Here is a 13,137-nt window from a genome sequence, read left to right on the forward strand (position 1 = left end):
TGATGAGAAAGCTGATTCTCGTCTGGCTGAAGGAAATTTCGAGACCTTTACTCTGTGTTCTGCCTCACGTTTCTAAATCCAGGGCCCATTGGAGCCTGGATTCCCTTCTGGAATAGAAAACCCTCGCTTCCGATCCACTCCGGAGGCAGACACTTCCCCACTATGTGAGAAATCGTTTTGGATTCTGAAAATCTAAAATGGAGTTCATGTGCATATGTACTGTCAAAAAATGTTATAATTATAAAATTAATTAAAAAAATTAAAAAATAAATAAAATGGAGTTCATGTGAGCCAGCCACATCATAGGGCTGTTGGAGAGTCAGATGAGCTAAGTAACATGCTTGAGAGAGCACGAGATCTGCGTACATTAGTTGTTATTAAGCTTCTTGTTGCAGTTGCAGTTGTTCTGCCTGGGTAGAGTCATTTTTAGGAACAGTGGAGTAGGTTAAATAAAGACACCAGGAGCAAGGGACCCCTAGAACTCGGCTCCAAGCTAAGAAGGAAGATGGGGAGAGGTGGGGCCCAGGGCAGTGAGATCTCATGACTCCGGAGTCACAGCTTGGATTCATCTTATCTCGGCTTCTCTTAGACTCTTCCTCCCGAATAAGAGGGCGTGGAGGAAAGTTTTTCTCCGGCGCTCCAATCAGGGTGGTATTCTCCAGCATCAGCAATGCCTTGGAGGGCTCTTCAGGGAAAGGTTTGAAATGAAATTAGCCTGAAGGCTCTAGAACACTCGGGTTGTGTAGATGGGAGGGAGGCTGGATGAGAAAAAGAAAAGAAGGAAAAAGGGAGAGGGAGAGGGCAAAGACCCTGAGTCAGACAGGACTAACGCAGACACACAGACAAGTTCAGAGATGGAAACGCGTAGTAGGAAGGCAGACAGACTGGTAAAGACAAGGTAAAAGGTACAAAGGTAAAAAGAGAGAAAATAAAAAAGAAAGATTCAATTGATTTCTCCTTTTGACAAATATCTGTGCTTGGGTCTGAAGCAGGAGCCCGACGACCTTTTAAAATGGAAACTACTTTAATGAAAAAAAAAAAAAAAAAGAAAAAGTAAAAACAGAACGGGGGGAGAGCAGTTCCGAAAGGTTGTATTCTCTCCCCTCTCCGAAGCCCCCATTGTACATGTTTACCCCGAGAATGAGTGAGAGAAAAGGCATTTATCCTCTTTTATTTATCTGCTTGCTCCCCGGCCTCAAACACTCCCTAGCTGTATGACCCTGAGCAAGTCATTAATCCACCGGAAAAAAATGGTAAATTGTCCCAGTATCCTTGCCACCGGGTCACGAAGACTCCGACTCGATTGAACGCCTGGACTACAATGGGCAGAAGAATCAAGTCAAGAGACATTTATTGAGTTTCTGTGCTCCAGGAAGTGAGCTCAATTCTAAATTCATAAATACAAAAGTCCTCGAGGACCTTCCCATCCCAAAGGGCCACGGAAGCGCTTTTGGTCCAGCAAAAACGGGGGTGACGAGGAGATTGACACACTCCATCCAGGAACAATGACACAGTCGATTACAGCGTCAGGGAACCAATCACCCTAAGTTAATACCCTCGTTTCATCATTATCCTTGCGGTTGGTTTATGAACAATACAGAATTGCTTCTCCAAAATAATTTGCTCTAAAAGCGAAAAGTAGCTCTAAACGCCTTTCCCATCCTTCCCAACAAGAAGTGTCATATTCTGCTAATATGTCCTAAAAGCATCGCATTTTGATCGAGACCATTTTCACCTTTAAAAAAAAGGAACTTTGGAAAACCAGCCTCAGCACCCACCCTAGCTTTCCTTCCCAGCCCCGGCGGGAGGACAGCTCTCTCGGCCCTGTCCAATGTCAACACCTACATCCACGTCGGGCAGATGTTGGGAGGGGGAAGGGAAGCTGAAAGAGAACGCGGAGATGCTTCCCATCCCCATGGCCCAAGTTCGCAGCCTCGGGAGGAAGGAGCAGGGAGAACTGGGAAGTGGGTTGGGGGTTTTCAAAGTCCCATCAAAACAAAGCCGGTCTTCCCCGGGAGTGGGGTGTGCGTGTGTGTGCGCGCGCGTGTCTGTGTGTGCCCCCCCCCGCCCCTTTAAAAGGCTGGGCGAACAGACCCAAATGGTGCCTGCGGCGCTGGTCTGCATTCCAGCTCTCCCCGGGGCAGATCATCTCCCGCCTGAGCCATAGGACCGCGGAGGGGAGGAGCGGCAGCCCGGGGCCGGCCTGCGCGCGGGGCTCCGCGAGCCACCGCCGGCCCTTCTCGGCTGACTGCCCCGGGGGAGCCGGGGAGAATTCTTGTAGATTGCGGGGAGGGGGGCGCCCGCTTCCCATTGTTCGCTGCGGCCAATCAAGTGGCCCCCGTTCCCCCTCGGCCAATCTCCCTTGCGCGCCCCCTCCCACTCCTTTCCTCCAGTCCCACGGCACCTCTCGGGCCAGCTCCCCGCCCGCCCCCACCCCAGTCTCTAAATCCTGGCGTGACGTCACAGGCCCCGCCCCCGGGCTCGGAGCCCGGGGGGGCTGGGAGCGTGCTGATGTCATGCGGCGTGCGGGGCCAGTGCAGAATTCTTCTCCCACCCAAGTCCTCCGGGCTGGAGGAGTTAGTTAGCCAAGAGCCGAGCCCGGACGAAGCCCACCATCCTCGCGTCTGCATCCTAACACTTCGCGCATGGTGGATATTCTTTTTAATTATCCTTTTCTGGGTGCTATGGGGGATCACTCCAAGAGTAAGTCCTTTTCTGTGTGTGTGGGTGCGCGCGCGTGCCTGCCTGCGCGGGGTGTGTGTGTGTGTGTGCATGATATCGGAAAATGTTTTCCCCACGTCCCTCGGTACGGGGAGATGCTCAGCAGCTTCTACAAGTGGCTTCTCTCTGACAAGGCAGCCGAGGTTCCGACGGAGGCTCCGGCCCTTCTCCGAGCCCCGGGACCGGTCCTCCCCGCGGAGGACATTGTTAGTATTTGGGCTGGGAGACTGAGTGCTGGCCCGGGGCTTCGCGCCGCGATGGGGGCGCAGGGAGGAGCGGGCTGCTTCTTGCTCGTGTTTAGCTCGCCTTTAGCTCTCCTTCCGTGCTTTCCGAAGGAAGCCTGTCGCTTTGTAACTGTGAAGCGGGCCAGCTCGCCGGCCGAGGGGCGAGTCCTCTGTGTTTGTGGCTAGTAAGTGCCTGGTGGCGCCCGGGGTGCACTCAGCGGGGCGGCCGGGGCTGCGGAGCCGGGCGCTCGGCGAGGCTGGCGGGAGCTCTCCGCGGCGCTTTCGCATCTCAGCTATCACGCAGCTAGTTCCCCGGAAAATAATCCTCCTCACTATAATGATAAAGAAAAATCCAACGGATCCGAAACGAAAATAGGTGGGGAGGGGGGAAAGGCCTTCGCAAATGGGAGGCTTGGATTTTTCTTTCAAATGACGGAACCTTTGGAATAGACTGCTTTTTCTGATGATGAGGATGGGTGCTCGTGGTTTTCTTGTGTGTGGGGGGGAGAGAGAGCAATAAATAAAAACACAAAAAAAAGTTGTGTTGCAAATACGTTGGGAAAGCAAGCAGCTGCTGGGCCGTTCCTGAATCTGCGTCCTCTGCTCGTTTTCCCCGCTAGAAAAGCCGGGGATTGCCATGTGTGTCGGCTGTGGGACTCAGATTCACGACCAGTACATCCTCAAGGTCTCTCCGGACCTCGAGTGGCACGCAGCCTGCCTCAAGTGCGCCGAATGCAGCCAGTACTTGGATGAAACCTGCACGTGTTTTGTGAGAAACGGCAAGACGTACTGTAAAAGGGACTATATCAGGTGATGAGCGTCGCTGTTTATCCCGGCAAAGAAAAGACCCTAACCTGCAACGTGACCTTGGCTGCCCCCGCCCCCACCCGTCCCCGGCTCCGTTTCTCCAGCGCGCGTTCCTAATTTGCCCACCTGGCCACGCTTGGCCCGAGTCGAGCCCCGCACCTCTGTCCCCGCGTTGCCTCCTGGGGCGCCCAGAAACTTTTCTCCCTCCTTGTCACCGCATGGCTCCTTCTCCAGTGTGTTCGCTGGAGCAGGGATCCTCTCCGGGCATGCCGAGCTCTTGTCGTTTGAAAACTATAGCTCCCCACGGTATAGCATCCGATGCATTCTGCCGAGCTTATCCCCCGTCCTCGGTCAGTCGAGACCTAGAAATGGTGTCCCTAGAACCGGCCGGAGTGACAGAAAGAGAAAAAGACAGGGAGAGAGACAGGAAGCAAGAGAGAGAGATCCTTACGTTTGTCAAATCGCATCTTGCATCTGTGTGACTGTGTGGATTTGTAAGAATGTATTATTGTGACTGGAAATGAAAATGGAGGCCCGTGTGTGTGCCTGTGCTTTAAGAAAGCGTGAATGTGTGTGTAAATGTGGCGATATTTCTTTGTAAATTGCCCGTGTGTGTGTGTGTGTGTGTGTGTGTGTGTGTGGAGACAGGCAGAGATAGAACAGTGACCAGATTAAATGGGGAGAAGCCGGGGATTTGCTTTTTCCCTTGCCGGTGGGCATGTTGCTGTGAGAAGTCGCTTGGGCCTACGGGAAGGCAAAGCCTATCCCGGGCCCGGGAGCAGACGGGAATGGTCGGGGCATTAGCCGCTGGTTCCTCCCCTCACTCCCATCTTCCTCCGTAGGTTGTTCGGCATTAAGTGTGCCAAATGCAAGGTGGGTTTCAGCAGCAGCGACCTGGTGATGAGAGCCCGGGAGAACGTGTACCACATCGAGTGCTTCCGCTGCTCCGTGTGCAGTCGCCAGCTGCTGCCCGGGGACGAGTTCTCCCTGAGGGAGCACGAGCTTCTGTGCCGGGCAGATCACACCCTCCTGCTGGACAGGGCCTCGGCCGAGAGTCCTCGGAGCCCGGGACACCTAGCAAGCAGCAGGAGTCTCCCCCTTTCTAAGGAAAGCACCATCTCCCTCCACAGAAGGGGCCCCTTTCACTAACTGAGAGCTTTCAGTGTTTTGGTAATTCAGGTATAGTCTGAAAGTTGGGGTTCGGCTTCTCTCTAGGTGAATGTGTTTAATTGATAACTAAACCAACCTTTGTTGTCTGTAATATTGGGGACACTGGACACTAGATCCCATTCCACCTTAAGGCAGCTGTTTGTCCCTGAGTTCCTGACATAGATAGGGCTGACAGAGATGCACAGTGGATAGAATTGTGTTGTGTGTGTGTGTGTGTGTGTGTGTGTTGGTGAACACTCAGGGGATAAGCCCGAATTCAGTGACTCAGACCCTATTTTAAGCCTCTCTGAGAGGCTCTCCCCGCTTCTCTTTGGTCATAAGCTCCTCAGACAGGCTCTTTCAAGACTACTCAACTCTGGTATAATGCATGGAACTGAAACCCTGCCTTAAGAAAGCTAAGGAGCCGGGGGTCTCAGGAGGCAGAGGCTGGGCTCTGAGCCTGAGGAGCCTGAGCTAGGGGAGGCCCAGGAGAGGGAGAACCCTGGAGAAGAGGAGGAATCTTAGGTGAGGAACAATTTGGAAGAGAACTAGCCTGGTTTGGAACAAGGAGCAAGAGAGATTTTAGGAGGCTGGCAGCAGGGGGACTCAGTGGCAGGAAGGGAAAGAGGGCCCAGGGAATGGGCCGGCTACAAAGGAGTCACTTTTGAGCCCTCCCAGAGAACGGAGGCATCTTTCCCCATTATCCCTTAACTCTGCCTGGATGGCACAGCATTATACTAAGCCCAGCATCTGCACTCCCTGAGGGAGAGGAGAGTTTAAAAAAAAAAAAAAAAATCAGCCCCCAGCCCGGTTGTCCTCTGCCCGGGAGGGGGAAAGAGATCTCGGGATCTCGACTTCCTCCCTCCCCGCCTCCCCTTCCATTCATCCTTCTCTCAGGCCAGAAGGGAAGCCCGGGGCGGCCAGAGTGCCCCGCTGCTCCGGCCTTGCAGAATAGAATGACGCTCCTCAGCACCCGAGTGCTTTAGCTGGGCTCAGGAAGAGGGAACCCGGGCAGGGCCAGAAAGATCCTAGGGCGACGTCTGCGGACAGAGCGGCCCTGACCAGCTGGCAACCCGACACCTTACTCCCTCCCCCGCTTTTGCCGCGAGGGCTGTCAAGGGCCGGGGCTACCGGGCACAGTTGTCCGGAGCCTGCGGAGGATTTTCCGGGGAGGCAAGAGCACAGGGCTCCGGAAGAGGAAGAGGCTGGGGATGAGGGAGGGGGCTCTGGCTAACTCCTTTTAAGGGCCGTGTGTGTGTGTGTGTGTGTGTGTGTGTGTGTGTGTGTGTGTGTGTGTGCGCGTGCGTGTGCGTGCGTGTGCGTGCGTGTGTCTGTCTGTCTGTCTGTGAGTGTGTGTGTCTGTGTGTGTGAGTGTGTGTGTCTGTGTGTGTGAGTGTGTGTGTGCCTGTCTGTGTGAGTGTGTGTGTGTGTGTGTCTGTCTGTGTGAGTGTGTGTGTGTGTGTGTGTGTGTGTGTGTGTGTGTGTGTGTGTGTGTGTGTGTGTGTGTGTGAGTTGAAGACGACCAGGTAGGCCGCTGGCAGGCGAAGTAGGGAAGAAGCAAAGGGACCGGGAGAGAGAAGAAACGGGCATTCTCTGAGTCAGTCAGGAAGCCTTGTTGAAGCTCTAGGGCCCGGGGCTCGGGCCGCTCCCGCCCCGCTCCGGCGCAGAGCGGAGCCAGACCCCGGCCAGATTGTCCTCGAAGGGGAAACTGCGGTGCAGTGAGGCGGCCTCGGCGGAGGCCCGCGGGCGGAGCCGGCGCTAACGCCCTTTGTCCCCCGGCAGAGCCGGGCTCGGGCCGCCAGCCGTCTCTGCGGCCGCACGTGCACAAGCAGACGGAGAAGACGACCCGGGTGCGGACGGTTCTGAACGAGAAGCAGCTGCACACGCTGCGGACCTGCTACGCCGCCAACCCGCGGCCCGACGCTCTCATGAAGGAGCAGCTGGTGGAGATGACGGGGCTCAGCCCCAGGGTCATCCGCGTCTGGTTCCAGAATAAGCGCTGCAAAGACAAGAAGAAGTCCATCCTCATGAAGCAGCTGCAGCAGCAGCAGCACAGCGACAAGACGGTGCGTGAGGGGCCCGGGGCGGGCGGGGAGGCCGCGCGGGGGTCGTGGGGACAGCGCAAGCGCGCGCACACCGGCTGCCACATGCCCCTCTCAGAGCCGGACACTCTGTGCGCTCTGTAGCGCTCTCCTTACTATTACTGCACTTTGATGAGCAAGGGGAGTACTTAAATTAAACCTTGGCCGGCCCACATGGCGTGGGGTCTGTGCGAGGGTCCTTTTCTCAGTGGGGCTGACACCGCTTCCCTCCCCTGGAGGCAGGGGAGCGGCCTGGAGGCCCAGCGGGGCCTGGCTGGGGCCCGGAGGCTGGGGGACATTTCCCTCTTCCTCCATCCCGGCCTTCGCCTTTTCCTGGGCCGAACCCCGTTGGAAGCTTTTGCGCTCCTCAGCCTCTTGCAGCTCCGACGGGGCCGGCTCCTCTTTGGGCCGAGGCTGGGGGCTGCGGGAGGAGATCGGCCAGGGAAGTCTGGGGGAGGAGCCATGCGGCCGGGCTGCTGTCGGGATCTCAGAGCCCTCCAGGCCACCCGGAGGCGGGCTGGGGTTAGGGGATATCGGCCACTTTTTTTGGGGGGGGGTTCTCGGCAAGGTTCTGAGCGCCTGGGATCCCGGGCACGGCCTGCAGGGGTGGGTAAGTGAAGTGGGTGGGCCGGCTCCCCTAACCCGACTTTTCTGGGTGCTGATCTCAGAGCCTGCAGGGCCTCACCGGGACCCCTCTGGTGGCCGGCAGTCCCATCCGACATGAGAGCGCAGTGCAGGGCAGTGCCGTGGAGGTCCAGACTTATCAGCCCCCCTGGAAAGCACTCAGCGAGTTTGCCCTACAAAGTGACCTAGACCAGCCAGCCTTCCAGCAACTGGTAAGGGACCCCGGCCTGAGCCTCAGCTTCTCTCCTGCCTCCCCAGCCTCTTCTCTCCAGCAGGGCTCCACCAGGTCTAGTCCATGGCAGGATGTGGGGAGGAGTGGTGGCCCATGATCCCCTCCTGTCTCAGTGGACCTCCAGCTAAACTGGAAAGGGGGATGGCCGGCCTCTCCTCCCCCACAGAAGTGTGAAGGAACTCTGGGAAGCAGGTGATAGAGTGGGGGGGGGGGGTAGTAGGTGAAGGCCTAGACTAGCCCTCCCCCCTCCCTCAGAGCTCAGCTCCAGCTGCTAAATGCTGCTTAGCTTGGGATTGAAAGGCCCTTTTGGGCCAAGGGACCCAACCTCCCCCAGCTGAGGGTGCCCAGCCCAGAGGGATTAACCTAGAGGGAGAAGATGGCTCTAAAAGGGGGGAGGGACTCTGCTTCCTAAGTCCCTCTTCTTGCTGTCAGCCCCTGGGTGGACGCCATTAATTTTAAAAGTCATTTGATTGTAGCTCCACGTGGCAGAGTGATGGGGTGGGGGCCGGCAGGAGGCCTGCCAAGCCGGATGGCCTCTTACCCCCTCCCTCTTGCCTTCCATCCCAGGTGTCCTTCTCTGAGTCAGGCTCCCTGGGGAACTCCTCTGGCAGCGACGTGACCTCCTTATCCTCCCAGCTCCCGGACACTCCGAACAGCATGGTGCCCAGCCCGGTGGAGACGTGAGGAGCCTGGGGCCTGTGGGCCCCTTGTCCCGTGGATCTAGCATGCTCCCTGCATGAGACTCACCCATGCTCAGGCCATTCCAGCTCTCTGAACCCTCTCTCCTTTTAATTATTATTGTTATTTAAAGTAAAGAGAAAGAAAACGAGAGAGAGACGCGAGAGATACTGTTTTGACTGCCAAAAGCACCAGGATGTGACCTTCCTTCTGCAGACCGGAGAACCCCTTCTCTGCTGGGCTTATTTTTGCAAAACCCAAATTGAGGATTTACTAGGATTAGGCCTTCCCTCTCCCTCTCCTCCCCCAGTACACCTTGTAATCCGGCTTTCTGACTCCCTTCATCCCGACTCACCTGGTGGCTTAGAAAGAAAAAATCGATTTCCAGCCAGAAGCTGGGGAAGGCTGACCTCTCCCTTTCTCCCTATGACCCACTCAGGGCTTTGGGGTCAATTTGGCTTCAACTGGCCGATCTCTTTTTGGTTTGCTGGTGGTTGTTTTCTTAAGTGCTTTTGTTGGTTAGGGATGGGGGGAGGGCTAAGGAAGAACAGAGAAGGAGAGAATGCCCAAAGCCCTAAATCGCATGATTGCTGGAAAACCAAAACGAAACTGAACCAAACCCCAAATATATGGAGAAAGAGACTTTTCTTGCAAATGTTTTAATTTATCGGTGGACGGAGGACCGAGTGTGTGAGCCTTTGCAGAATACACACACACACACACAAACAAATGTAAGTTATTGCTATTTATTGAGAAACAGCAAGTTCATAGTGGGACTAATATTTTGATCTTAATAATAAAAAGCAAAACCCCCCACCCTCTGGCCTTGCCCCGGTGTGTCCTGTTGGCTCAGTCTGAGGGTGGGGCCCCACAGCCCTCAGGGGCTGGAGGTGGGTTGGGCCACGTGGAGCTGGAGCTAGTTTTTTTGGGAAAGGAAATCGAAAGGGAGGTACAAATTGTAGCAGGAGGGGGTAAACCGCCTCCGGCGCTGCCGTCCGTCTGGCTCGGGGCCCTTTACGATGAGCCCCTTTTGGTGGGCCCGTAAAGGGGAGGAAAGGCGGAGCTGTCGGAGGTCCCCACCCAACCCACCCTCCGCCTTCTAACCTCTCACCTCTTTCTGAGGTCACACCTGCTCTCCACCGCCTCCTCCGCGGAGGTCACAGCCCCCTCCTCCCTCCCCTCCTGTCCCGCTGCTCCGGGGTCGCACTGCAGCCGGCCCCCTCCTCCCCTCTCGATCCCAATCCGGGCCTAGACTCTAGCCTGGAGACCTTAGTCTAGTTCAGGGGCGACTGCCTCCGAAACCAGCCAACCCTCACTCCGAGGCCTCGGTTTTCCATCAATCCCTCGAGAAAATACGAGTACCGAGACGCTCCGAGAGCGGCGGCTGGGCTCGGCCTGGAGGGACTGTCCGGCCCGTTGGGCAGCCCTCGGTTCCTCCGATCCTCGCCCCCGCTGCCCCCCGCCCTCGGCCCGCTGCATTCATTAAATTCTGTCTAGACAGAGGCGAGGCCGGCGGCCCCTTATCGGCCCCTGGCATCACCTGCAAGCGAGACCCCCGGGACTCCTGCGCCCCCCACGAGCAGTGGGCCGTGGCCGCCCGCCGAGCTCGGCTTGCTTTCCTGTCCGGGCACGGGAGCCGCGGGCCGCGAGGGCCTGGGGCCGCCGGGGCCGCCTCAGCCGGTGTGACATTTCAAACCCGCGCTTTGGGTTCTCGGGGGTGGCCGGAGGGGAGCCACGGGAGGGGGCGGGGGGACCTCGAACCTCCGGGGGCCCCGGTCTAGCTCGGTCTCTCCTAGACACTAGGGTTTAACCCTTTGGGGTCGGCGTATGTTTGGGGAGAGGAGGCAGTCAGGACGCTCTTGGCGGAGCAGATGCTGGCCAGCTCCGGGGGCGAGGGGCAGCCCCCTTTCCCCCGACCTTCCTAGAAGCTAGGGCGCGGGATGCTGTCCGGCTCAAAGCTGCTTTCTTTTTCCTCTCTTCCCTTCTTTTCCTTTTTCTCTTTCCTCTTTTGTCTTACTCTTTTTTCATTTTTCCCTCTCTAGTGAGGAAATCTGCACATAAAACCTTCAATTGCTTTTTCATTAAATCTTTCGTTTTCGTTTTGTTTTGTTTTTCCCCTCTTTCATTCTCTCTTTCTCTTTTTAAAATAAGAAATTTTGTTGGGGACGGTTGATTGAAAGAAAGCATGAGGTGGGAAAGGAGATCTAAGTTTGTTTTTTTTTTTTTTTTTAAACTTCCTGAAAGTCAAGGTGACGCTAGTGAAAGAATTAAAGGGAACATTTTCCCTTCTTTAGGATTTAGGAAATGGTGCTGCTAACGTAGAGATAAGGGAGGAGATATGCAGGGTTAATGAGGACCAGCTTTACCTCTTGAACTGCCCAGATGCGGTTTTAATAAACAGGGCTGGGTTCTTGGAGGCATCTTTTTCCTTAACTGAGACCATTCCCTTCTAACAGAAATACAGACCAGCTCTTCTTACCCCTTGGGCCAAGCCACTGGATAGAGGGGCGAAAGTTCAGGGGAATCATATTTTCGTTTCATACTATTATGGGCAATCAAAGCTCCGGCTGTTCTTTCTTTCTTTTCTTTCTTTCTTTCTTTCTTTTCTTTCTTTCTTTCTTTCTTTCTTTCTTTCTTTCTTTCTTTCTTTCTTTCTTTCTTTCTTTCTTTCTTTCTTTCTTTCTTTCTTTCTTTCTTTCTTTCTTTCTTTCTTTCTTTCTTTCTTTCTTTCTTTCTTTCTTTCTTTCTTTCCTTCTTTCTTTCCTTCCTTCTTTCCTTCCTTCTTTCCTTCCTTCTTTCCTTCTTTCTTTCCTTGTTTCTTTCTTTCTTTCTTTCTTTCTTTCTTTCTTTCTTTCTTTCTTTCTTTCTTTCTTTCTTTCTTTCTTTCTTTCTTTCTTTCTTTCTTTCTTTCTTTCTTTCTTTTTCTCTACCTGTCTTTCTCTCTTAGTTTTTCTTTCCTTCTTTCTTTCTTAGTTTCTCTCTTCTTTCTTTCTAAATCGGAATTTGGAATGAGGACGCAAATAGGTGCGGATTCTCAGATATTTTGATTTGCATCGCAGCATTTCCGTTCTGTGAATGCAAACATTTCCTACGTACCTGTCGATTGCTGCTTTATCACCTTAAAATGGAACTCTTCTCTCTTCTGTTTGGACACCCCCACGAACGAGGGTAATTTGGGGCCGTGAAGAAATAACGTGGCCACCACATCGCTGAGTCTGTACCACAGCCGTTAACGTCACGTTCTTGCGTCTCTGCAATTGGTTTTCCTGGGCAGGCAAGAAGAGAAGGCTTCTCTTTCAGCGTGGGTTGCCAGGGAAAGGGCTAGATTCTGATCAGCCCTTTTTACAACAATTCTTAGTGGGGTGTCAGATCTATGCTCAGGGGGTTGGAGCAAATAACGAATAGCAATTTTACTGCTCAGATCATCTTGAAACATTTTCGGTAATACAGGAGGGATTTCCCTGTAAATTAAATTACCTGTGGCAATTACAAGGAGAGGATTTTATGCTTACTGACGTGAGATACCCATTCCCAGAGTAGACTCAAGCTAATAAAGAAGGGCATAGGGGAGGAGGAAGGGAGTTATCTAGGCAGAGACTTTAATGTTAGATCGAGTAAGATTCAAAACAAAGTCTTAAGCAATTTCACGTCATCTTTGTGGGGGGATATTTTACAGAGAATAAAAGTTTGTAGGAAGGACAACATGAAGTTGGCAATTTGGGGGAAATAAAAACTGAAGGAAAATTTCCTTCTGGGAAACACCTAAGAAGGTCCGGGGCCGGTGAAGCTGTAATCGAATTGCCTTTTTTGTGAGCAAAGAAGCCCAGGGAGGCAGGCTGGCAGCGAGTCTCTGGAGTCTGCTATTGGGCCAGGCACCGTGGACTAAGTGATGGGGATACGGAGCAGCAAATATTGTCTACACTGGAAAAAAGCTGGGATGAACGAGTTGCTGCACATTTAGTCAATTCTGCTCACTGCAAGGGTGAACTTAGGGAAGATATTAGGGGTAAAAGTGCATGTTTGCAGAGATGTGTCAGGTTGGTAATCTGAAAGTGGGTCAATTGGAAATCAGATTTTATCAAGAGAAAGGATTGTGGAGTATTGTGTTTTTTTTTTTTTAAGTCAAAACTTAGAACGCTCTCTTTTTTGTCTACTCTGTCATTCTTATTTTTTCTTTCTCCGTCCCTCTCCTTCCTTCCTCCCTCCATCTCTGTCTCTGTCTGTCCCTCTATCTCTTCATTTCCTCTCGTCTCCTCTCATTTTTATCTTTGTCTCCATTGCAAGCCCAACCTGGTGAAATGAAATAAGACTAGGGAGACTTTGACCCTTGGGCAATGGCGACTCTTCATGGAAAATATGGATCAATGGGGACAATAGATAACTATGAAATTGGAAGTCAAGGAAGGAAAGCTCGGGTCGAGGATGAGAGAGGGAGCTTTGCGGAGTAATTTACAGCAGTTAGATTGGAAGACCAAGGCGATAGAACCCCCCCCCCCCCCAATTGAACGAAAGCGCCTTGAGGTCAGGGCCTGTTTCTCCTACTTGTCTTGGGGTCACCAGTGCCTCGAACCGGAATCACTCGGCCACCCAGGAGGCGCTTATGGAATTGACGGCTAACGAG

The 13,137-nt window shown here is 53.7% G+C and overlaps 1 protein-coding gene across 1 annotated transcript; it reads left to right on the forward strand.

Moving 5' to 3' along the window:
- Positions 1–2,416: 2,416 nt before the first annotated feature.
- On the forward strand, positions 2,417–8,649 carry ISL2 (ISL LIM homeobox 2). Its single transcript, XM_074296498.1, has 6 exons — positions 2,417–2,703; positions 3,566–3,755; positions 4,595–4,860; positions 6,687–6,967; positions 7,651–7,818; positions 8,406–8,649. The coding sequence occupies exons 1-6, from the start codon at positions 2,646–2,648 to the stop codon at positions 8,520–8,522; spliced, it is 1,080 nt and encodes a 359-aa protein (XP_074152599.1). The 5' UTR covers positions 2,417–2,645; the 3' UTR covers positions 8,523–8,649.
- Positions 8,650–13,137: the final 4,488 nt, after the last annotated feature.

The sequence above is a fragment of the Sminthopsis crassicaudata genome, chromosome 2 (assembly GCF_048593235.1).
Source record: "Sminthopsis crassicaudata isolate SCR6 chromosome 2, ASM4859323v1, whole genome shotgun sequence".
Lineage (NCBI taxonomy): Eukaryota > Metazoa > Chordata > Mammalia > Dasyuromorphia > Dasyuridae > Sminthopsis > Sminthopsis crassicaudata.